The 26,296-nt window shown below is 43.8% G+C and overlaps 1 protein-coding gene across 3 annotated transcripts in view; it reads left to right on the top strand.

Annotated features, from left to right (window-relative positions):
• Positions 1–26,052, top strand: part of GPRIN1 (G protein regulated inducer of neurite outgrowth 1) — a 50,944-nt gene extending 24,892 nt beyond the window's left edge. For all 3 annotated transcript variants that reach the window (XM_075600782.1, XM_075600783.1, XM_075600781.1), the window contains exon 2: positions 16,771–26,052. In XM_075600782.1, the coding sequence (XP_075456897.1) occupies positions 16,822–20,085 (3,264 nt within the window). In that variant the 5' untranslated portion in view covers positions 16,771–16,821 and the 3' untranslated portion in view covers positions 20,086–26,052. The remainder of the gene's footprint in view (positions 1–16,770) is intronic.
• Positions 26,053–26,296: the final 244 nt, after the last annotated feature.

The raw sequence follows: 26,296 nt of genomic DNA, 5'->3' as shown, positions 1-26,296 counted from the left end.
CGACAGAGGAGTGTCCAGCCCCGCGGCAGAGGAGTCTCCAGCCCGTGTATCCTGTGGCAGCAAGCCCACCTGCGGAGGTATGTGTATGTATTTATGTGTGTTTGTTTGTGTCAGTATGTTTGAGTGTGTTTGCTCCGGGGGCAGGGGGACTTGCAGGGTGACAGAGGAGTGTCCAGCCCCGCGGCAGAGGAGTCTCCCGCCCCGCGGCAGAGGAGTCTCCCGCCCGGCGGCAGAGGAGTGTCCAGCCCCGCGGCAGAGGACTCTCCAGCCCGTGTATCCTGTGGCAGCAAGCCCACCTGCGGAAGTATGTGTATGTAATTATGTGTGTTTGTTTGTGTCAGTGTGTTTGAGTGTTTGCTCCGGGGGCAGGGGGACTTGGTTATCGTCGGGTTATCATCTTGAGCATAGCCTGTAGCGCATCACTCCCATTCACCTGCCCTAGTGCTTCTGACATAAGAGGAGGAATAACAGCGGTGGGACCAGAGCAGCTTCAGACAGCTGACGGAGTTCCCCCACCAGTGCCTGACGTCACTGGGACGTATAGTAGCGTTAGGAGCGGCGCCGGCGCCGCATATGTCTGCGGCCGTGTGGGGGGAGCGGGGGCCATTAGGAGCGGGGGCCATTAGGAGCGGCGCCGGCGGCTATCGCCGCCGCCGCCGCATCTGATTTGTGGAGCGGGTGTGATGTCAGTGTTGGGGTCGGGCTGAGCCAGAACACAGCCCGGCCTCAACTGCCAGCACTGACGTCACATCCGTTTCATTTCTGTCTCCACAATTCTTTTTTGCCCCAGTTTGAATGAGGTGCCACTAAGGAAGTTTCACTTCAAAAACAGGGTTACCTGGAAATCTGAATGAACCAAGGGGCATGTCCCTGGTCCCCTCCTGCCAGTCTGGTGGGGCAAATGGAAATGCAAAGATCATCCATTGATCTCAGGATGTGGATACTTGAGTCCTTCCTTCCTGTCCAAATGGTCTTGACACCTCAGACATCCTCTATGGTTTTCATCTCCACTGTATGAGTAGACACAGTGGCACGGTCTGAAATACTGTGCACAAGCATATGTTTTAAAACACACTGTTCAATAAAATATACACTCTAAAACATATCCTATGTCTGTGGGTTATGGGAAATAGAATAATAAGCTGCACGTTATTTCTTACTAACCATATTCCCTATACAATAAACTTAGGACTGGACTTTTAAAAGTCCTCTCACAACCTTATAGATGATTGGAGTACCCCCAGAACCTCCAAGTAGGTTCTGGGTTACCTATACTGTAACTGGGATTCCCCCCTAACCTTGGGATCCCTTATAGTTACAGGGATACTTTACATCCCTTTGCACCATTTACCTTTCTGGGCTGTGCTGAAGCAGGGACCCTTAGTAGTGAGTCACGCAAGCGTTTTCGAGGGGAGATATTACTGAGACCATGTGTCTACATGCATCCAGGCATCCGACCTGATTCCTGGGTAAATTTTTAGGGGAACCAGCAACTCTGGGCCCTGACTAGATAGACGCAATATGACAACACTTTCTCCGCAACCCGTACCACAGCAATCCCTGCTTGCTGGCATCCCTGGAAAAGGTAAAAACACAGAAATTATTTATTGTCGCATAATTACAGGTAATGCTTTTACAACAGTTGGATCCAAGAGCTGACACTCCTGAACCCCAACACATGGGTCAGAGGTAACCAAACGGACTTAACCTTTATTAGTGAGTCTGGTTACCTCTTCACCGTCACAGCCGTATTATAGTTTGCCCCTGGGCTCTTTACCCAGATCTCCAAAGGGGCCAGAGAAAACATTTAGGAGTAGAAGGGCCACAATACCATTGTGATGTCATTTTAGATGCATTTAAAAACTTGATATAGTTCATCATTTTGCAAGCATGTATAACTCTGTACCATATATATTTATATTACCTTAACTTACACGTGAGTTTCAGTATGGAAAACTGCACTTAGCTGCCTAAGCAACTAGTATGAAAAGTAGCAGGAGCAGAGAGTCAAATTCCGCGCTTATAGTGCCGGCGACGCGACCGATGATGTCACTCGTCGCCGTCACCACTACCGAAAGTTAAACTTTAGTTTTAAGCGACGCCGCTGGCGACAAGGCCAGTGACGTCACGAAGAGACAGCGCTCTCTGATTGGTTTAGAGACAGTCACATGTGGCGACTGTCTGTAAAAAATCAAATTTACCCGGCTTCAAAATTTTTGGTCGCTCCGTCGTCATCGTGCTTACTATAAGCGCTTGGATTTGTTTTGGAGCGACGTCGCGCTATAAGCGCAGCCTGAGGGCTACACCAAGGTACTTTGCGGGCCACATTTGGCCCACAGGCGGACAGTTGAAGTGCCCTGGTTTACAGTTGACAAGTTGACAAGTGCTTACAGAAGTCATGAAAAGCAAGGATATGAAAGCCCCCCTTCTGGTTGCTCCCCATAATTGAATAAATAGCCCTATTAACAGCAATGACACTTGTGGCATCTTTGCCCCCACCAGTAACTAAGCATGTTGTAGAGGCATACAACTATTACGCAGGCAAGCTACACTATTACGCAGGCAAGCTACACTATTACGCAGGCAGCTACACTATTACGCAGGCAAGCTACAGTATTACGCAGGCAAGCTACACTATTACGCAGGCAGCTACACTATTACGCAGGCAAGCTACACTATTACGCAGGCAAGCTACACTATTACGCAGGCAAGCTACACTATTACGCAGGCAAGCTACACTATTACGCAGGCAAGCTACACTATTACGCAGGCAGCTACACTATTACGCAGGCAAGCTACACTATTACGCAGGCAGCTACACTATTACGCAGGCAAGCTACACTATTACGCAGGCAAGCTACAGTATTACGCAGGCAAGCTACAGTATTACGCAGGCAAGCTACACTATTACGCAGGCAAGCTACACTATTACGCAGGCAAGCTACACTATTACGCAGGCAAGCTACACTATTACGCAGGCAAGCTACACTATTACGCAGGCAAGCTACACTATTACGCAGGCAAGCTACACTATTACGCAGGCAAGCTACACTATTACGCAGGCAAGCTACACTATTACGCAGGCAAGCTACACTATTACGCAGGCAAGCTACACTATTACGCAGGCAAGCTACACTATTACGCAGGCAAGCTACACTATTACGCAGGCAAGCTACACTATTACGCAGGCAAGCTACACTATTACGCAGGCAAGCTACACTATTACGCAGGCAAGCTACACTATTACGCAAGCAAGCTACACTATTACGCAGGCAAGCTACACTATTACGCAGGCAAGCTACACTATTACGCAGGCAAGCTACACTATTACGCAGGCAAGCTACACTATTACGCAGGCAAGCTACAGTATTACGCAGGCAAGCTACAGTATTACGCAGGCAAGCTACACTATTACGCAGGCAAGCTACACTATTACGCAGGCAAGCTACACTATTACGCAGGCAAGCTACACTATTACGCAGGCAAGCTACACTATTACGCAGGCAAGCTACACTATTACGCAGGCAGCTACACTATTACGCAGGCAAGCTACACTATTACGCAGGCAGCTACACTATTACGCAGGCAAGCTACACTATTACGCAGGCAAGCTACACTATTACGCAGGCAAGCTACACTATTACGCAGGCAAGCTACACTATTACGCAGGCAAGCTACACTATTACGCAGGCAGCTACACTATTACGCAGGCAAGCTACACTATTACGCAGGCAGCTACACTATTACGCAGGCAAGCTACACTATTACGCAGGCAAGCTACACTATTACGCAGGCAAGCTACACTATTACGCAGGCAAGCTACACTATTACGCAGGCAGCTACACTATTACGCAGGCAAGCTACACTATTACGCAGGCAAGCTACACTATTACGCAGGCAAGCTACACTATTACGCAGGCAAGCTACACTATTACGCAGGCAAGCTACACTATTACGCAGGCAAGCTACACTATTACGCAGGCAAGCTACACTATTACGCAGGCAAGCTACACTATTACGCAGGCAAGCTACACTATTACGCAGGCAAGCTACACTATTACGCAGGCAAGCTACACTATTACGCAGGCAAGCTACACTATTACGCAGGCAAGCTACACTATTACGCAAGCAAGCTACACTATTACGCAGGCAAGCTACACTATTACGCAGGCAGCTACACTATTACGCAGGCAAGCTACACTATTACGCAGGCAAGCTACACTATTACGCAGGCAAGCTACACTATTACGCAGGCAGCTACACTATTACGCAGGCAAGCTACACTATTACGCAGGCAAGCTACACTATTACGCAGGCAAGCTACACTATTACGCAGGCAAGCTACACTATTACGCAGGCAGCTACACTATTACGCAGGCAAGCTACACTATTACGCAGGCAAGCTACACTATTACGCAGGCAAGCTACACTATTACGCAGGCAAGCTACACTATTACGCAGGCAAGCTACACTATTACGCAGGCAAGCTACACTATTACGCAGGCAAGCTACACTATTACGCAGGCAAGCTACACTATTACGCAGGCAAGCTACACTATTACGCAGGCAGCTACACTATTACGCAGGCAGCTACACTATTACGCAGGCAAGCTACACTATTACGCAGGCAAGCTACACTATTACGCAGGCAAGCTACACTATTACGCAGGCAAGCTACACTATTACGCAGGCAAGCTACACTATTACGCAGGCAAGCTACACTATTACGCAGGCAAGCTACACTATTACGCAGGCAAGCTACACTATTACGCAGGCAAGCTACACTATTACGCAGGCAAGCTACAGTATTACGCAGGCAAGCTACACTATTACGCAGGCAAGCTACAGTATTACGCAGGCAAGCTACACTATTACGCAGGCAGCTACACTATTACGCAGGCAAGCTACACTATTACGCAGGCAAGCTACACTATTACGCAAGCAAGCTACACTATTACGCAGGCAAGCTACACTATTACGCAGGCAAGCTACACTATTACGAAGGCAAGCTACACTATTACGCAGGCAAGCTACACTATTACGCAGGCAAGCTACACTATTACGCAGGCAAGCTACACTATTACGCAGGCAAGCTACACTATTACGCAGGCAAGCTACACTATTACGCAGGCAAGCTACAGTATTACGCAGGCAAGCTACACTATTACGCAGGCAAGCTACAGTATTACGCAGGCAAGCTACACTATTACGCAGGCAGCTACACTATTACGCAGGCAAGCTACACTATTACGCAGGCAAGCTACACTATTACGCAGGCAAGCTACACTATTACGCAGGCAAGCTACACTATTACGCAGGCAGCTACACTATTACGCAGGCAGCTACACTATTACGCAGGCAGCTACACTATTACGCAGGCAGCTACACTATTACGCAGGCAAGCTACACTATTACGCAGGCAAGCTACACTATTACGCAGGCAAGCTACACTATTACGCAGGCAAGCTACACTATTACGCAGGCAAGCTACACTATTACGCAAGCAAGCTACAGTATTACGCAGGCAAGCTACAGTATTACGCAGGCAAGCTACACTATTACGCAAGCAAGCTACACTATTACGCAGGCAAGCTACACTATTACGCAGGCAAGCTACAGTATTACGCAGGCAAGCTACACTATTATGCAGGCAAGCTACACTATTACGCAGGCAAGCTACACTATTACGCAGGCAAGCTACAGTATTACGCAGGCAAGCTACACTATTACGCAGGCAAGCTACAGTATTACGCAGGCAAGCTACACTATTACGCAGGCAGCTACACTATTACGCAGGCAAGCTACACTATTACGCAGGCAAGCTACACTATTACGCAGGCAGCTACACTATTACGCAGGCAGCTACACTATTACGCAGGCAAGCTACACTATTACGCAGGCAAGCTACAGTATTACGCAGGCAAGCTACACTATTACGCAGGCAAGCTACACTATTACGCAGGCAAGCTACACTATTACGCAAGCAAGCTACACTATTACGCAGGCAAGCTACAGTATTACGCAGGCAAGCTACACTATTACGCAGGCAGCTACACTATTACGCAGGCAAGCTACACTATTACGCAGGCAAGCTACACTATTACGCAGGCAGCTACACTATTACGCAGGCAAGCTACACTATTACGCAGGCAAGCTACACTATTACGCAGGCAGCTACACTATTACGCAGGCAAGCTACACTATTACGCAGGCAAGCTACACTATTACGCAGGCAAGCTACACTATTACGCAGGCAGCTACACTATTACGCAGGCAGCTACACTATTACGCAAGCAAGCTACACTATTACGCAGGCAAGCTACACTATTACGCAGGCAAGCTACACTATTACGCAGGCAAGCTACACTATTACGCAGGCAAGCTACACTATTACGCAGGCAAGCTACACTATTACGCAGGCAGCTACACTATTACGCAGGCAAGCTACACTATTACGCAGGCAAGCTACACTATTACGCAGGCAAGCTACACTATTACGCAGGCAAGCTACACTATTACGCAGGCAAGCTACACTATTACGCAGGCAAGCTACAGTATTACGCAGGCAAGCTACAGTATTACGCAGGCAAGCTACACTATTACGCAGGCAAGCTACACTATTACGCAGGCAAGCTACAGTATTACGCAGGCAAGCTACACTATTACGCAGGCAAGCTACACTATTACGCAGGCAAGCTACACTATTACGCAAGCAAGCTACACTATTACGCAGGCAAGCTACACTATTACGCAGGCAAGCTACACTATTACGCAGGCAAGCTACACTATTACGCAGGCAAGCAACACTATTACGCAGGCAAGCTACACTATTACGCAGGCAGCTACACTATTACGCAGGCAAGCTACACTATTACGCAGGCAAGCTACACTATTACGCAGGCAAGCAACACTATTACGCAGGCAGCTACACTATTACGCAGGCAGCTACACTATTACGCAGGCAGCTACACTATTACGCAGGCAGCTACACTATTACGCAGGCAGCTACACTATTACGCAGGCAGCTACACTATTACGCAGGCAGCTACACTATTACGCAGGCAAGCTACAGTTCAAAGCACTGCCGAGCGGAAGACCTCAGTAGTTCTTAGCATCCACCCCAAGTACAGGGAGTGGCTTACTGTTGATAGTGTAGCAGAGCTGCATTTAAAGTGGGTAACCCTGCTTTAAATCGCAGTGGCCTTGTGACCTTCGATAGTTTTCTTTATCTCCCCTGCCTCGGGCACGAAAAACGTATATATTGTAAGCTATACGTTTTATATATAAACGGTCGAATGGAAAGGGCTATGTATTCATTCATTAAAACCTGAGATTTTAGTCAGGTTGTGCCCTTGGTTGTATTGCAGCTCTGGAGGAATTTAGCACCCATATGCTTATCCGAGGTGCTCCAATAAAGCAGCCTCTAATGGTGCAATTGCAGGTGAAAGAAGAGCTAAGCGGGTGGGTTGAGAGGCTGGGAGAGTAGAGAGAGGCATGGCTCCAATGTGTGATCACAGACTTCAGCAGCTAGCAGTTTAGCGAACATCACAGTTCTGCTCGTTTCTGTGAAATTGTTCCTATAGAAACAGCCTTGAGACTGAAATGACTTCTGTGGAGGAGGGTTTTTTCCCCCTCATGTTAATTTCCATTCTGCTTTATTTCCTCTTGGCCCCAGAACAACGACTTCAATTCTGTTTTTTTTTTAGAATTATAATCATAATCTTCCATTAATGCTGTGCTTTTATTGTCTTGGATAATATGTTTATGGTTTCTCCTATTCCTTCAAACAGCAACAAAGCTCTCACAGCTCAATTTTTTTTTTACCTTACCCAAACCCGGTGGTTCCATCAGAACACAGCTACTCCAGTTTCATGACCAGAGAAGAATGATATGTTTATATGATGGAGGTCTGGTGACAATACCAAGAACTACGAGAGGCCTTTGTGCCATCTTCAAAGGAGGCCACAAATCCCATGTAACCTCACCCCTTTGAGTATCAGAGAAGGTGACCAAAGGGTCGCTATTCATGTCCCCCATGTCCTTACAGATTTACTAAATATAGGATACATCCAATCTGATATAATTCACAAACATATGGCATGTGTAGTCAGATGGATTCAAAATTACAAACATACCTTGATCTTGACGGTGCAGAAGGTCAGATATCTTTTTGCCCCTCAAAACTAGGAGTAGCTCTGGCAAAACTTACTTCTATGCCTCTGGCAAACTCAAACAAACGCAATGATTATCCCATTATTCTACAGTAGGAGTTACAGAAATGGAGGTATGGGTTATTTTTATACTTTGAAATATATTGAGTTTAAAAACAATTTTTCCGTGTCTAAAAGTTCAATATGTACTACAATAATTGAGAATGCATGGTGGTATCTCAGACCGTTGAATCTATCTACATGTAACCCATGTTCACCCCTCCCCCCCAGACGCAGATGGCTATCTAGGGTGTAGTGAGGCTGCCTACGTGTACTTGGGTGGTGCATACCTGCTTGGAACAGGAGGGCCTGAGTCTCCCGCGTTGGTAGTGGGGACAACAGGACCAGGCTTTCTGAGGTACATGCCTCCATCTCTTTAGCAACGATGATGCAGCGCCTCCATCTCCGCAAGTCCCAGGGATATGGGATAGGACCCTTACAAAGAAACCCTGGTCCCAAGGGGAATGATCCAACTCACACAGTCTCTTTGGGTAAAACAGCAGCAATAGTCTTTATTCTTTGGTAACACAGTGAGGTAGTGCACAGCAGTTCATGCAAAGAGTAGTTCATAGAAACAGTGCTCCCAATGTACAGGCGTCTCTCTCCTCTCCTTCCCTCCAGATGTATGCTTCCTAGCAGGATGGGCTGAGTGGGGGGCCTCAATACCCCTGCCTCCACCTCACAGGGTAGGCCCTAGGAGTGAGGCTAGATATCCTTCCCCTCACCCCCTAAATAGGGTGAGGGGCAGTGGTCCACCTCTATAGTCCTGTCTGCTCTACTCAGAGGGGCTCTGAGGTCTCTCCTACAAATATCACTCTCACGTTGAGCAGGGCCTCTCAGGTCAGGCATGCGCTCTGCTGGGTCTTACTACACTTCAGACCAGCACTCTCCTCCGCTCCAGGACATCACTCCACATACTCCCTCCAGGCTCTCCAAAGACTGCCAGCCCTGACACTCTGCTCTCCAGACTCTGCTCCAGCTCAGACTGACATCCTCACAGAACTGAGCATTCTGAACTGCCACCTCTTTCTCTCAGCTCTGACTCAACTCACAGCACGAACTCACAGAACCAACTGAACTCAGACACACACAGGACAGCCCACTAAATAGAGTCAGCCCTGCCCCTCATGATGTCAGCAGTACCTCCCCTCTGTCTAGGCCTGCACAGAGTCAGGGGGGCCACCTCCATCACTCCAGGCAGGGCTTGAAGGGGGGAAAACCCATGGTTACTACTGGCGCCTGCCCTTACCAGGGTTTACTCCAGTAGGAGAAGGATAAGTAGCCCGCTCTTACTTACAGGGGCTACATACACTTATACCTGGATACTCTCCATTGTACCCCATTGTACCTCCTACCTACACATGTGGTGGACATGTCCAAAAGTGGCATCTCTCTGGAGGAAGGTCAGGGGTTGGCTGTAGAGGACATTAAACTTTACCATTAGATCCGTGGGGTTTTTTTCTCCTAAACATGCCACTCCAAAATATCCCCAGAGCAGAAAATGCACTGATCTCCCATATAGCAACCACAACTAGATGCAAACTAGCAGCCATATAGAAACAGCAAGAGGTTCCCCACATCTCTAGAATCAGAAACATAATCTGGTTCATTTGCCAGATGGAACAATTCATGAGTATACTAAACGATTCATGCTCTAAATTCCAGAAAGTCTGGCAGCCTTGGATAGCACAATCCGACATCCAGGGAGTAAATCCTACCTCAATGTTGCTCTGAATCCTAGATATGCATTCTACCTTGGATAATTATGTACAACTTTGTGAGGAATACTTGCCTGATTATTTTGTTTGTTGATTTCTCAAAGAGTAACAGTTACAAAAAATATTAAGGGGCCTATTCTATAAGGCTTCATAATAAAAATCACTGGTCCGGTTACACCGACTTTTTTTGGAGAGTTACTACCACGGTATTCAGAAAGCCTCGATTACCTGTGATAGCAAAATTCCCAAAACGGGTGAGTAGCTGGTGACGTGATGTTCGCCTCTCTCAAAAGGGCTCACCCGACGATTTGTTCCAGCGGCACAGAGAGCTGCACAGAGAGAGCCGCCTCTCCCTGCGCATATCTCACCAGCGATCGCAGGCTTTTAATACAAATTTTAATACTAGTGTACGTGAGCAGAGGGTCTCCGGAACAGAACCGCGTTGATTTCAGGTCCGGGGACCCCCTGCTTCCCAAGATACATGCCCCGTTATGGGATGCTGGTATCTCCTATGCATTTAAATGTCTTGCGTCACGTGACTGTGGGAATAAAATGCATAGGAGATACCGGCACCCCATAACGGGGCATGTATCACGGAAAGCAAGGGTTCCCCGGACCTCAAATCAACGCGGTTCTGCTCTGGAGACCCCCTGCTCACGTAAACTAGTATTAAAAATGTATTAAAACAGCTTCATTAGGCAATGAAGGGGTAAACCACCAGTGGCCGGTTTATTATGGGTAGTGGGGGTGGTTGAAGGCTGTATTTGGCCCTTGGTAGGTATTTAAGCCTTGCGGGGGTGTTGCGGGTGAAGTGAACGCCTTCATTACCTTTGCTGTTAATACTGTTAAGGTAATGAAGGGGTTAACCCCTCCTGCTACCACCCGGTAGGCCTAAACATCCATCCTTGGGGCTACTACCCCCTTCACCCAATCCCTCTATCCACAATAAACAAAAATACACACAACAACCCTACTACCCACCTCCTCTACCCCCAACAACACCCCCCCCCCCCAAACACATACAATACAATTGGCAAAATAACTATTATCCAGATATGGATAATAACTCATTTGACCATTCAAAATAAAACATTAGCCGCCCAGCATAAATAAAGTAAATAAAACTTTCTACTTGTCCCAGCCATCATGAAGGGCGTCCTCGTCAGCATACTGCAGGTCCATGTCATTGCCAGCAAGAGTACATAAAAAATACAATCTAATGGCCCCTAACCCCTTAATCACCTTAATCACCGTCGTCTTCTTGAGCTAAAATGAGATGGAAAAGGCCTTATATAGGGCCTGTGACGTCACATTATAGGGTCTGATGGTAGAGCTCCAATCCAAGTGGATGCAGTATCATGTGCCCACCTCTTTTTTTTTTTTTTAAGGATGTTACGTCATCTCCAAGGGAGGTACGACACATCCTTAAAACCACATGTTTCATATCACATGGTATTACAGCCAATGGGATTGAAGACAATCGCATTGGTTCCCGTACCATGTGATATGTTACATTAGTTTATAAGATGTGACATCATCCCTTAAAGTGATGACACATCCTTTTTAACTAATGTGACATATCACATGGAACAGGAACCAATGGGATTGTCTTCAATCCCATTGGCTGTAATACCATGTGATATGAAACATGTGGTTTTAAGGATGTGTCGTACCTCCCTTGGAGATGACGTCACATCCTTAAAAAAAAAAAAAAAGAGGTGGGCACATGATACAGCGTCCAATCGAATTGGAGCTTTACCATCTGACCCTAAAATGTGACGTCACTTGCCCAATATAAGGCCTTTTCCGTCTCATTTTAGCAGAAGATCTCGACGAGGCAACATCCGTTTGGATTTACCATGGGGTTGGATTGAAAGAAGAAGATAGAAGATAGAACAAAAGAAGAAAAAGAAGGTGAAAGAAGATTTTTTTTACCTGATGCTGGTCTTCAAGGTGGATGGAGTTGAATTGCGGGTGATGACGTTGCGCGTCGAGAGCTTGCAGATATGCCGGGATTAGGAGGGTAAAGACTTCTAAAGGTAAGATAAATATTGAATGTGTGTAATTGTCTTTTTTCAGTTTTTTTTATTTTATTTTTTATGTTTTTGCTTGCCCATTGACTGATAATGTATTAATCTGTGCCCAGGGTACAGATAAATACAGTGACAGGCAAAGCATTTTTTGGCAAATGCTTGTTTTCAATTTATTGTTATTTTTTCTATTTCTGTTTATTGTTTTGGATTAAGTTATTTGGAATTTGGGTGGCTTGCTTTTAGTACATTTTAGGATTGGTTAACGTTTTAAATTAATTGTTTTGTTGGCTAGTGGTTTAAATTAATTCATTGTTTTGTTGGCTAGTGCTTTTATTTATTTAATTGCTTGGTTGGCTAGTTGTTTTATTTCTTGAATAGTTTGCTTGGATAGGTGTTTATTTAATTGTATTGTTATGTTTTCGAATAACATAATTTGAATTATTTTGCTGTTTTGGCGATAGATACATTTTATTCATGTGTACTATTAGGCTTTTTAGTTCTTTTATTGTTGGGGTGTTTAGGTGCTTGTGTATTTATTTTATTCTTGTGTATTTTTGGCCTTAATGATTTGTATTAGGTTGACCATTGACTGCTATAGTGGCTTATCATGCCCATATTATATTGTATGTACTTTGCCAATGAATGGTTAGAAGTTGGGTATAGTGGGCCTGGGGGGGGGGTGGTTAGGCCTCCTGGGTGGGTAGCGTGGGAGGGTGGGTTAACCCTTTAATTACTATAGCGGTTATTAAGGGGTTAGGGGCCATTAGATTGTATTTTTTCATGTACTCTTCTTGGCAACGGAGGACATCGACCTGGAGTATGCTGACGAGGATGCCCTTCATGACAGAAGGGGTAAGTAGAAAGTTTTATTTACTTTATTTATGCTGCTGGCTAATGTTTGATTTTATAATGGGCAAATGAGCTACAGTATTATCCATATCTGGATAATAGTTATTTTGTCCATTAATGTACTAAATGTGTTGTGGGAGGTTGTTGGGGGTAGAGGAGGTGGGTAGTAGTGTTGTATTTTTGAATGTTTATTGTGGGTAGCGAGGATGGGTGAAGTCTGTATTTGGCCTTTGGTGGGTGTTTATACCTACCGGGTGGGTAGCGGGAGGGGTTAACCCCTTCATTACCTTAGCGGTATTAACCGAAAATGTAATGAAGGAGTTAACTCTACCCGCAACCCCCCCGCAAGGCCTAAACACCCACAAATGGCAAAATACTACCTTCACCCATCCGTACCCACAATAAACATGGCACTGGTAGTTAACCCCTTCATTGCCTTAGCGGTCAGCCGCTAAGTTAATGAAGTTGCCTGTAAATGCATTTTTATTGCATGGGATTCATGCCGGGGGTCTCCGGTGCTGATATTAATGGGTATCAGCTCTGGAGACCCTCGGCAACAATCCGATGCAGAAAAATAGCATTTATTTTTCTAGGTCCTCTCTCGCCGCCTTCTCAGCAGGTTCTCCCCATCTTCACGCCAACCTTTCCTGGCGTGAGGATTTTGGGAGAAACTCGCCATTCTAGAGCCGCGATTAGCCTCGATAAACTAATCGAGGCTACTAGAATTGAATGAGTTTCAGAACCTGCCGATAAGTGGCTTATGTGGCAATATGTTTTGAATAGCTGAAAATATTGGCAATTTATGCCTTTATTGACCACTTATCGAGGCTTACAGAATAGCCGTAGACATTTTGGCCGAAAAGGCAGTGATACTGTAAATGGCTTATAGAATAGGCCCCTAAATGTATGTTGTGTGAAACCCTTTTACAAGGGAACAATTCTCTTGAGACCAAAAAATTAAGACAAAAAGAAGATTCAATAAACGCATGGGTCTATCTAAGTATACCCCTTGACCTACCTCTCCCCCCCCCTATCCTACCTTCCTGATTGTACTGTATTCCTATATTATTATTTCTCTAAAAATGTTTATTTTAGAAGTTTGAAAAAAAAATTCCATCATAAATGTCACAGGAGATGGATGAGGGGGAGTCAATGACACACCCACATAGGGTGGGGCTCATCTTTGTGACAGAAGCAAAGTTAGGATAAAGGACATTCATTGGTGTTATGAAATTAGAATTCAACAAGTGTTTTGTCATAACACGGGGATTCTCATATTCCAAACTCAAGACCTCTTTGAGGAGTATAATAGGTGGTAACGTATTTAACATTTCTGATGTTTTACCCTGATTATTTTATGAACTGTTTGCATTAATATATTGTATGTTTTTTGTAACGTTCTTTTTCTGTAACCAAGCACTGTATAACTTTTTCTTATGTTAAATCTAACCTTTCATAAGTACTGTCTTTGGGCTTTCATTTGAACCAAGTACCTTTTAGAAGAGATTATCGGCATTTTTTGGACACATTTTGTTACTTTGGGTTTTGTGTTTAGCAGCAGTTCAAGCAATATCCTACGTGTGTTTTTAAAAAAAAAAATAAACCCGTTCTGTACTATGAGAAAATACTTGTAGCACTAAAAAAAAAAAAGAACGTTTTAAAGACATTTTTAATGTTTCTAATGTAGGAAGCATTTCCAAAGTGACAGCCCCCTTTCCCTTCTGATAGGCTCTGTCTCTTGAGCCCCGCCGTCTCTCTAGCAGTGAACCAATTGTATCTAGTAACTGCCCAGTCAATCATATTCTAGGAACTACATTGCCCAAAATGCTGTACAAGAACTGAATTAAATAACCCGGAGCAAGGGATCGATTACAGGAGAATGGATCAATCTGCAGCTTAGCTCATCACTTCTCAGTGTGCAGATTGTATTGATGCACATATTGAATGGGGAAAAATATATATATATATATTTATTTTTTTTAAACGGCAGCTTGAACTACATATCTTTCCTAGTAAACCGGGACCAAAGACTCTGAGGGTAAGACCTTACAATTATTCTTGGTGCTGGCAGCGTATTGAGATGTCGTGTGGCGTTTTTGGGGGAGATATTGCTCAATTTGAGGGCCCTGTGGGGAGGTAAATGATACAGCAGGATAACTGGAAATATTAACCCTTTCACATACACAAGTTACGTGCTCACAGGTGTGTCGTACGTGACAATCATGTGACTGTTGTAATCCCTTAAGCATAAGAGGGGCCAGCAACGCATTGCTCTGGCCCCTCTGTCACGCAAAAGGTTTTAGATGGGATTTAGAAAACCATGAAATGGTTAAATATAAATGAGACCTTTGCAGACTATAACATGGCTGAAGAAGAGACATGGATAAAACTATAATGCTCCATTTGCACAGTTTGCTAATGAAAGAGACACTTCTATGAACCAAAAAGGGGAATATAATGCTCACTGGATTGAAATTGGAGATGGGATGTGAGGGTGCCTAATGCGCCTAGTATGGCGGTGGGTGCAACTATGAGCTGTATGTAACAATAGCTAACAGCAGCTGAGAAGTGTAGACATATTAGTGTCAGAACCTCACAACTAGATGCTCATTTTAAAGTGCACGCCTAGGCTATTAAAACTTAGCGTTTATTTAGCATATGATAAAATAAGTTCTTAACATGAAGTGGATAATAATTACTAATTATTCATGCTAAATAAACGCTAAGTTTTAATAGCCTAGGCGTGCACTTTAAAATGAGCATCTAGTTGTGAGGTTCTGACACTAATATGTCTACACTTCTCAGCTGCTGTTAGCTAATGAAAGAGACATACAGTACATCTCCATATATTTATTGGTGTTATCTTTCCAAACATTTGTTTCTGCTGGCTATCACTGCATCCCCTCTACTCCTAAGGACAACCATGTGATACGCAGGACCATGTGTGAGTGTTCTCAAATGTGGATTGTTCTTGGAGGAACGTACACCAAAGCACAGTGGAGAAGCATTCCCATTAAGACATCCACATGGCACAGCAGATTACACTACCTGAGAGTGAAAAAACTTGGTATCCAAACGCATGGTTTGGCGTTCCATTTACTCTAATAATAACACATTCCACTTCTACTGTAAGTAAAAATATCCATCCTGCAGCAGATAGTAAATCGGAGTTCATAGTGACAAGGGCTATCCAAATAAGTCAACATATTTCTGTTACTTGTGTATACCTTTCTATTTCTGTCCAAAACTGCAATGAATTTCTATTTAGTCATAAAAGTTACGGAGCTAAGCACCACATTTAAAAAAAAAAGAAATACATTTTTACAATAAAGTTGACACCGAGGCATTTTAAACATGCGTCTCTTAGCGTCAATGAGACATGTACAGAGAGTAAGAGGAGATAGTCTAGTTTTATTATCTATATTAACACAGTATTTACTGACCTTTGACATGAATCCTTCTCTGATTCATCTTCTCGTGGCTATTTGTGGCACTAGCTATATATGTTTGTCTGTTGAATTGAAGGAATGCAGAAAATGAAATAACTTAGTAGAACAGATGCAGAAATCAGTTTCTATAAACAAATGTAAAAAGGGGCATGTACTGTACACACAATAATCTGAACCGTTTGCTTTTCCTTTTCTTTATCGGTCTCTCTTTAATTCTTTGAATCTTGTCAGCACCGAGCTTTCCACTCGGGAAATCAAATGATGCTCTCAGGCTTCAAAGAGCAAATATTGTCAGCATTAAGTGACTGTGCTTTCCCCATGCACTGGAGCAATCTATTCAAAGTTGAAGCTACTGTATGTAACATTTATCTGAAGTAGGAAAAGAGCAAATGTTTTGATGCAGATCTCTTTCTGTTCCTGGAGCTTATATGAAGTCTCTGCATTGTAACAAATCGTTGCCTCTCAGCCTAACACTTTTTTTTTTTTTTTTCCCCTTTCTCACATATTTTAGGACTATCCCAACAAGATTTTTGGAATATTATGGAAGAGGCTTGGTCCAGAGATGGGCAGTCCTAAAAAACCACAGAGATTACAATTGTCAAGTCCAGAATCTGTCAAAGACAATATTTCCCTCCCAGAAAAACGCTCACCCATCTCTTCTAGAATCTGGCAGGAGGAAGATCCCACGCGCAAGTCGGGGTTCAGCGGGGAGGATCTTAGCATGAGGAACTTCTGTGTCAGTGTGCAAGGGGACAATGATGTCATGGAGGGCAGTTTCAGCTTTGACACTGATGGAGATAGCATTCGAGGAACACAAAGCGGTCGTTCTATGGATACTCTTAAGACTCTTCCTGTTCATGAAACTAAGGGAAAGGAAGAGGAATTGAAACATAAAGATATGAATACAGATGTGAACAAGAAGGATATAAGTGAATCAGAGAGGCACGGTTACACATCCACTGACACTGCCTCTGTGATATGTGGAGGAATAGAAACATCTCAAAAAGACATTACAGGCGTAAAAGATTTATTAGAATGTAAGGGGAAGACTGACAGTAGTGAAGCGAAACAGGACACCTCTATAACTCCCGTCAATCTGCAACCCAATACTGTTAGTAACAAGGGAGTAACCCAGGAAAGGAACTCCTGTGAATCTATTCAGTCTGACAGTAAAGTCATTCATTTTGGGAAACCTCATCAAGAATCTTTATTGGCTGGCATAAATTCAGGTACGTTTAGTGCATCCTCCAGTGACTTGAAAAATGAGAGACTGCATGATGAAACTGAAAAGGCAAAAGGGAAAATTACAAAAGAGTCACATGTACTTGAGACTGATGATACAGCTCATAAGCCTCCTGTACCGGAACCCAGCACTGTGCCCTCAAAAGTCCCCTCTGCAACAGGACCGACCACAAATGAAACATCTAAGTTAATGCAAGAATCACCAGCATACAGTCTGGAAGAAAAGTCACTTCAGCTCAAGGAAAAAAGTACAACAGATTCCAGTCTAAAGTCTGAAGTAGATTCCTCGTTAGATATGAGCAAAGGCAGAGGTCATGAGTGTCAAATTAGATCAGAAGGAGCATTACGAGATGTCCCCATAGAAGACAATGAGAATAAAAAGATTAATGGAAAATCTGAATTTTCCCAGGGCGCAGAAGCCAATGCCCCTGTTCATGAAATCAAAATAGAAAGCTCAGCAAAGGGCCAGATAGGAGGCAAGGAGACTGCAAATGGCGACCACCTTACAAAAACATACTCATTTAAGTTGACACCTGCCATTCAAGCCATTGGGACTCAGGCTGACAACAGAGTGGAGTTCAGATCTATTGCCATAAGTCCTATTATTCCACCAGAGGCCTGTTCATCTTTTACTTTTCAAACTGGAATGGGAACCGCAGAAACATCATCTGTTACAAACTCTTGTAAGAGAAATGCAGGACAGAAAGAAAGTAAAGAAGATCTGCCAAAGACCTACTCATTCGAGCTCACTCCCCCGAACCAGGATGTTGTGACTAAGACAGGAGTTCAGTATAGGTCTGTGGCTGTCAGCCCCATTATACCCCCAGATGGGTCTTCTTCCTTTACATTCAAAACAGAACATAGCTCCCAAGCCCGTAACAATCAGAAAGGTTCCACTACAGACCAGAGGATGGATACAGGAACTATTGACAATCTTCCTAAAAGCTACTCATTCGAGCTAACTCCCCCCAATCAGGATGTTGGGACTGAGACTAGAGTGGAGTGCAAATCTGCGGCGGTGAGTCCCATAATCCCACCAGATGGATCTTCATTTACATTTCAAACACTAAAAAGTTCCTCAAGCGCAACAGCAGGAGAACAAGAATCACGGAGTGTACATTCGTTTTCCAAAACCTACTCATCTGAACTGACTACTCCTAATCAGAATGTGGGGACCCAGGCTGACACTAGAGCAGAGTGCGTTTCAGTTGCTGTTAGTCCAATTATCCCACCAGGTGAATCTTCCTCTTTTATATTCCACACAGAACAAAGGTGCCAGGAATTGCCAGGTAAAAGCAGTGCACAAGAAAAAGAGTCAACACCTCAGGATGTTGGTATCCAGGCTGACACTAGAGTGCAATGTATATCAGTGGCAGTCAGTCCCATTGTACCCCCAGCTGGTTCGTCTACTTTCACATTCTTAACAGAGAAGGCAGCTCTGGGCTCTACACTAAAAAGCTCTGCTTCAGATCAAAAGAGAGATAAAGATGACAAAAGTATAGACAATCTCCCAAAGACCTACTCATTTGAGCTCACCCCTCCTAATGATGATGCTGGAACTGATACCAGAGTGGAGTATAAATCTGTGGCGGTGAGTCCCATAATCCTATCCGATGAATCATTATTTACTTTTCAAACTGAAAAGAAAAAGGAGGCTCTTTCGGCTGTCAAGGGTTCCTCTATAGGTCATGAAGTAAAAAAAGAAGCCACCACTGTAGATTTACTGCCCAAAACATATTCATTTGAGCTAACACCTCCTAGCCAGGATGTTGGGATACAGGCTGACAACAGAGTAGAGTGTGTGTCAGTGGCTGTCAGTCCAATTATTCTCCCCCAGGAGTCTTCCTCTTTTACATTTCAAGCAGAACAGAAGCAACATGAATCACTATCAAAACACCAAGACCTGACAGGAGAGCAGGAGCCCAGAAGTACCTGTGCTCTTCCAAAGACTTACTCATGTGAGCTCACACCTCACAACCAAGATGTTGGGACCCAGGCTGACAGTAGAGCACAATGTACATCAGTAGCAGTCAGCCCCATTATACCCCTGGATGGATCCTCCTCTTTTCTTTTCCACACAGAGGGTACAACCCTAGGCCCTCCATATTCGACATGCTCACATGTAGTAGAGAAGCCCTCCATGAAGGATGCAGAGATGCAAGTGTCCTTTCCAGTTGAAACCAGGTCTGTTGCAACTGACCCTATGACGCCTGTTGGCAAATCCATTCCGGCTGGTAAGTCCCCTCGAGCTTCTTACCCTGAGGTCCGTGTGAAAGAAGGAAAGGGGGAGCACCCAGAACCAGTGCGAGAGGTCAGCTGGGATGAGAAAGGGATGACATGGGAAGTGTATGGAGCATCAATGGAAGTTGAGGTTCTGGGTATGGCCATTCAGAAACACCTGGAAAAACAAATTGAGGAGCATGGGAGACAGAAGGTCCTGTCACCACAAAATACCAGAGGCACGTCCATTCGAAGTGCCCCAGGGAAGGCAGAGGGCAAACAGCAACCCAGTGTTTTCCGCACATTTTTTCACAGTGTCCGGAGACCCCGCTGCTGCTCACGAGCTGGTCCTGCCATGGAGTAACTGGACAACAGATAAAGCCATTTTTTCTAAACAGTTGAAGGAAATGTAGAAGTGTTTGAGATTTCACTGTAATTAAACCTATAAGTCTGAGTTGGCTGAGGAAGGTGGAGAAAAATAGCACACAAGGAGGATCAAATGTAAATGCCCAGTCTGAAATTAGAACTACCCCGCTATTTCTTTTAGCAGAAGAGGTCTCATAAACATTTTTACGTAAAGAACTGTAATACTTCAATTCCAGCACCAAAAAGTTGACCGTCATATTTAAAATTGGAAGAAATGAATAAGACAGTAAGAATGTAACATTTTCGAATGGGTGGACTTGGATATTAAGGTGCAGATTCACAAAGCTCCCTTAGCTTATTTAAGATAACATTAAACTAAACATGCAATGAATGCCCGTTAATCATGACGCAGTATTCATTAAAGCAAATAATGTGACACCAACCAGGATTTACTCCTGTAAAAAGTATGTGTTATTTATAAAGGCAGTTAATCTAATTGACGGTATATGCAAATTATCTTATTACAGCCTAAATTCTATTTATCCCATATTCACAAAGCGCTGTTAAGGTTAAGTACGCTATGTAAGGCATACAGTACTAAATCTGGCGTTACTCCCATCCATGCCCTCTCCCAAAATGGTTGGTCTCTCTCCCCTTCTAATGAACTCATTTACAACCCTTTCTGTTTTGCGTTTAAATACTTTAGTGAATAAGGCATTAACTCAGAGAAAATAATGGCTGTCCCTGTTTTAGATAATGTCACGTTATTTGCCCTGATTTAACAGAGCTTAGTGAATTGATGCCTACAGTACATCTCTAAATTAGTCACATTTTTCCAAGTACAGCTCTCGCCAACAAGAAATTCGGAATTCTGCAGACAAAACAAAACTGGAGGGTCTGGGTATGAAGTAGTTGCTAATAGCACCACTTCTAAGTGAAAACACATCCTTAGCATCTGTGTCAAATGTGCGTAGTTTTAAAGTATGATGGATTTGATGCAGGTTTTTATTAACAAGATTAGTGTTATGCCAGATTAAGACCTGGTGATTCCATTCATGCATCAATAGGGGAGTGGGACACTTAATGTTAAGATGTGCAGAAGTTGACATGATGTATGCACAAGGAGCACTCGTAGTAGTCCAGTAGTATCTGCCGTGGGTGCTCAGACTTCGACAAGGAGCAGAGGTCAGGTGAAGGAAGCAGAGAGCCAGAAGTCCAGAGGACTTTTGGTTTAAATGTGAAGGTTTATTTGAGAGATTAACGTTTTGGTTCCTATTTGGACAAAGGTCTAAAGAAACCTTTACCTTTACACCAAAAGTCCTCTGGAGTGCCAGCTCTTTACTTTCCTCATCAGTAGTTGATATGAGCCATTTTATAACATGTGCTTCAAGTACATTATATTGATTCTTCACATTAACATCCTGCACTAACTCACCCTATGTCTCCATTCATCCACACCACAATGTACCATGACAGACTGAGGCATATTCCAAATTATTACATTAGCGGCAATATTACATCAAATTGCCCGTGTGGAAGCTTAATACACAGACCCCCTACACTCTCTTAGTGGGAACTCAAGCTGTGTCAGATAGTTGTGCTGACTTTTATCTGCCCTCTAAATATTATGCCCAGAGCTACACTTATATTCTATGAAAACCTAGATTTTATGTGGAATGCAATCTTGGTAATATTGATGGATACAGTATGCCCTCATATATACTCTACACTAGATTTTGATTGGGGTCAGCTAAAAATTGCAAGCGAGCCTTTGCTATGACTCCATCCTGCCAGAGAAACCTAGGGAACCAGCACAGATCTCTCATATACCGTAAATCAGTGAGCTAGCCAAAGTTTAACAGCAATTGAAGCTGTGATCGCCTTGCTCTGTGTAAACTGGTTGCAAGTACAGAAGTTGACTTGGAAATCTAATTTTCTCAAAAGCACTTTATTTGTACAGGATGGCAGCATCACAGATGTTTAGTGAGCCTAATTTTTTTCCGTCGCTCCTTTTGCCGTCCCTCCTAAATTTAAGTAGAGCCTTCTACACATTGAGGTCAGAACATTAAAAGGTCTTTTTTTGGGGGGGTTGTGGGGGGTTTAACGATGATTTGGGTCCTTGGAAATTGACATCTCTGAGAATGTAGTTGTTTCATTGAATGATTTGACATAGCATATTCTTTATAATAATATTCGTATTTACATAGCGCTGACGGTGCACACAGCAATGTACATAAAATCTTTGCAGGGACAATGAATCCCTTCCCAGTGGATCTCACAATCTAGTGACTTGCCCAAACTCCCAAGGAGCTGACAGTGGGATTCAAAGCAGGATCCCCTGCTTCCGTGTCACTACTTTCAGAGTTAGTGCCTTTACTCAATGAGCCCCTTCTTCAGGCCCTTATTAAAACGGTATTCCAGGTTTCTATATGCTGTTTCACTAGAGCGGCACCTTCTTAGCTCAATTACTGTACATAACTCCCACCAGAAAGAAGGCCCAGAAGTGGTTGCTATACCTTAAAACTTTCCCAGAGTTACCATCATGCGAGTAGCCACATACTGTACCAAAAGCACGTCCATTCGAGGTGCCCCAGGGAAGGCAGAGGGCAAACGGCAACCCAGGGTTTTTCGCACATTTTTCCAGTGTCCGGTGGCCCCACTGCTGCTCCCGAGCTGGTCCTGCCATATAGTGACTGGACAACAGATGAAAATATTATTCTTAGCAGTTGAAGGCTTATTAGTTTTATTTTGTGCATTTAGCTTCCCCACTACTTCATATAAAGGCTGCTCAATATACGCAAAGGCCCTGAGGTTAAGTCTCACATTAGGATTCAAAGGGGTAGTTTAGTGAATACTGTATGGTAGATACTCGGGGGGGGGGAGTGAGGGGGAAGAATACTCAAATCCCTGCAAAGATGTTTACCTACAAAGTCAGTGAGATCTGCTGGTTTGGGGTCAAAAATCAGCAACTTAATTGAAAGGGACTGATTTGATGTAGTTGAGACCTCACTGAAGTCTGTGAGGCTTCTTAGGTTAAAAATCATTGAGACTCCCTCCAAATCAGTGAGACTCCCTCCAAATCAGTGAAACTGACTCCAAATCAGTGAGACTACCTCCAAATCAGTGAGTCTGACTCCAAATCAGTGAGAAAGACTACAAATCAGTGAGACTACCTCCAAATCAGTGAGTCTGACTCCAAATCAGTGAGACCGACTACAAATCAGTGAGACTACCTCCAAATCAGTGAGTCTGACTCCAAATCAGTGAGACTGACTACAAATCAGTGAGACTCCCTCCAAATCAGTGAGACTGACTCCAAATCAGTGAGGATTTAAAGGGGTAGTTTAGTGAATATGGTAGATACTTGGGGGGAGAAGAATACTAAAATCCCTGCAGAGGTTTACCTACAAAGACAGTGAGATCTGATGTTTTGGGGTCAAAAATCAGCAACTTAATTGAAAAGGACTGATTTGATGTAGTTGAGACCCCACCGAAGTCTATGAGGCTTCTTAGGTTAAAAATCAGTGAGAATCCCTCCAAATCAGTGAGACTGACTCCAAATCAGTGAGACTCCCTCCAAATCAGTGAGACTCCCTTCAAATCAGTGAGACTGACTCCAAATCAGTGAGACTGACTCCAAATCAGTGAGACTGACTCCAAATCAGTGAGACTGACTCCAAATCAGCGAGACTCCCTCCAAATCAGTGAGACTGACTCCAAATCAGTGAGACTGACTCCAAATCAGCGAGACTCCCTCCAAATCAGTGAGACTCCCTCCAAATCAGTGAGACTCCCTCCAAATCAGTGAGACTCCCTCCAAATCAGTGAGACTCAATGAAAATCTGTGTGTTGCAAAGAGTGAGGCCCGTAGCAGGATATTTTCACAGGGGAGAATAGTTTAGAATAATTGACTGCAGTCCCATATTGTCTTAGAGGGGTCCCACATCTCCTACATGTACATACTGGGGGCGGGGGGTGGCGGGGGGGGGCTACTGTTAAATAACGACCACGTTAAAAATGGAAATGCTTTAATATCTTGATGTGTTATTCAAGGTCTACAGTATTACTTTTGGTATAAACCTGCAGCAGAGATGTCAATTCCCAAAGACCCAAATCAGAGACATTTAAGGGTTCCGGCCCAAAAAAAAAATGCATTTTTATGTTTTTGGCCGCTTATGCTAAAATTCAGTGAGACTCATGTCTGCTGCGGTGCTTTAAATACATCCACACCACAAGTACTCCATTTGCAGCCATTTGATACAAAAGAGCGTAAGAAAAGAGCCTACCATTCCACTGCAACAATTTCGACAAGAAGCACAAGTTTTTGAAAAAAAGAAAATGTGATTTGCATGTGATTTTTAAGACCTTTTTGAAATTCTTCATGTATATTTATACCCAGATTTCTGCCAGGATCGGGTGAGACTGAGTATGCGTGCGTGATTGTGTTTAAGGTTTCCAGTAAGAAAGGGGCTAAGCGGGTATGAGCCGCAGCTACTTTTTACATTCATGGTTTCACATGCAGTTGGGCGGGGGAGGGGGCGGGGTGATTTTGCGTACAAATGGGAAACTTGTGGGGTTTAATAAAAAAAAAAATTTTTTTTTTTATAGTGCCATTCTGGATAGGAGCTTTGATTCGTGTTACCGTAGATGTCTTGATCTTAAAGATACAATTTTGCCTTTTATGCATGTTTTTTTTTTCTTGATGTTGTGCTGTGGACATTGGAGAGGTAAGAGTGAATGATGGAGATTTGAGAGGTAGTTCTATATACTCCAAAACAGCTGTTTGGGGCTGTTTTTGTAAGAACACGACGCCAGTAGGTTTGATTGGGTAGAAAACAGCCAGAACGGACCATATACACTCTATATAGTTAGGACTATATAGACTCCCCTCAAGAGTAGAATGGGTTTGCATTGCCTTTCAACTTGTATTGACTGAATTCATTGTATACATTTTTCTCCTAACTCCCACAGAAGAAATTCCACTATCTGTCGAGGACCTTTACAGCACAAATGCAAGTCACTGAAGAACAGAGTGAAGAATAGAGCCAATAGTTCATACAGTAGAAGCCAAAGGGGTTCAGTCATCAAGGTCTCTCTGGTGCAAACCCGTGCCCATTTGAAACAAAAAAGGGCTCCATATTTAGCAGGGAAAATGAATCTCACTGAAAGCTGTAAATATTTTTCTTTGAAAAATATGGCGCAATTTTTACACATCAGTATTGGTTTCGTTTTTGAAGACTGGAGAAGTAATTACATTAAGGAATTAATACACCCTAACATTAATCAGTCTCGGTCCCACTTAGCGATGTACACTCCCCTATAACACCTCTAAGGTTTCTCATTTGAAAGCAGCAATCCCCTTTGAGGTTTTTTTTGGGGGGGGGGGGGGAGAAATCCAGCACAGCATAATCACTGCTTTAGTACCTCTGCTGGTTCAGGGGTAGCTAAGCCCTGAAATGCTGTGGATATGGGAAATCCTTATTGACAGCAAACCAATGAAGGAGGAAAATGCCCATACGATGCGCACCGTTTCCTCACAGAGAGCCCGCAGCAGCTAGCAGCCATTTTGTGCAGTAAGGTTTTTCATGTAAGATAGAAAACATTGGGGGAAGGGCTGCTTCCTTCCCTAAGGGCCTAGCTTATAACATCCCAGCGTTTTGACACACAGAACCATTTAGAGCCAGTGTTTCGATGTAGGTTGCGATACCGTTTTAGCGAACCAACATTCAACTTCTTCGTAGATAAAATCATTGAGAAAAGAGCTTTCAAAACCTCTAGGTTTCTTGTTCAAGTGTACGCTTGTGTTTGTGCTTTTGTCAGATGCGTGAAAGAGTTTATTTTGCAGATTGATGCAGACGACGAAGGTTTGTTAGCCAGGGGCATTGATGCCATCTCAAACCTTGTGAATGTTTTTAATGCTAGTAAAAACAATGGTGAGCACGGAAATAGCTGTGTTAGTTCAGTTGCTAGTACATATATATATGTATATATATATATGTGTATATATATATATATATATATATATATATATATATATATATATGTACTAGCAACTGAACTAACACAGCTATTTCCGTTTTATATATGTATATGTATGTACAGGGCTGCAGACAGCTTTCCCGGGGCCCAGGACTAGAGTTTCCACTGCCCCCCTCCCCCCTCACTGTCAGCAGCCTTGCAAGACCCTCCTCTCTCTCACATCCCCATCT

This window comes from Ascaphus truei, chromosome 5, assembly GCF_040206685.1.
Source record: "Ascaphus truei isolate aAscTru1 chromosome 5, aAscTru1.hap1, whole genome shotgun sequence".
Lineage (NCBI taxonomy): Eukaryota > Metazoa > Chordata > Amphibia > Anura > Ascaphidae > Ascaphus > Ascaphus truei.
Note: the sequence above shows the minus strand (reverse complement) of the source record. Positions and strands in the feature narration are given on the sequence as shown.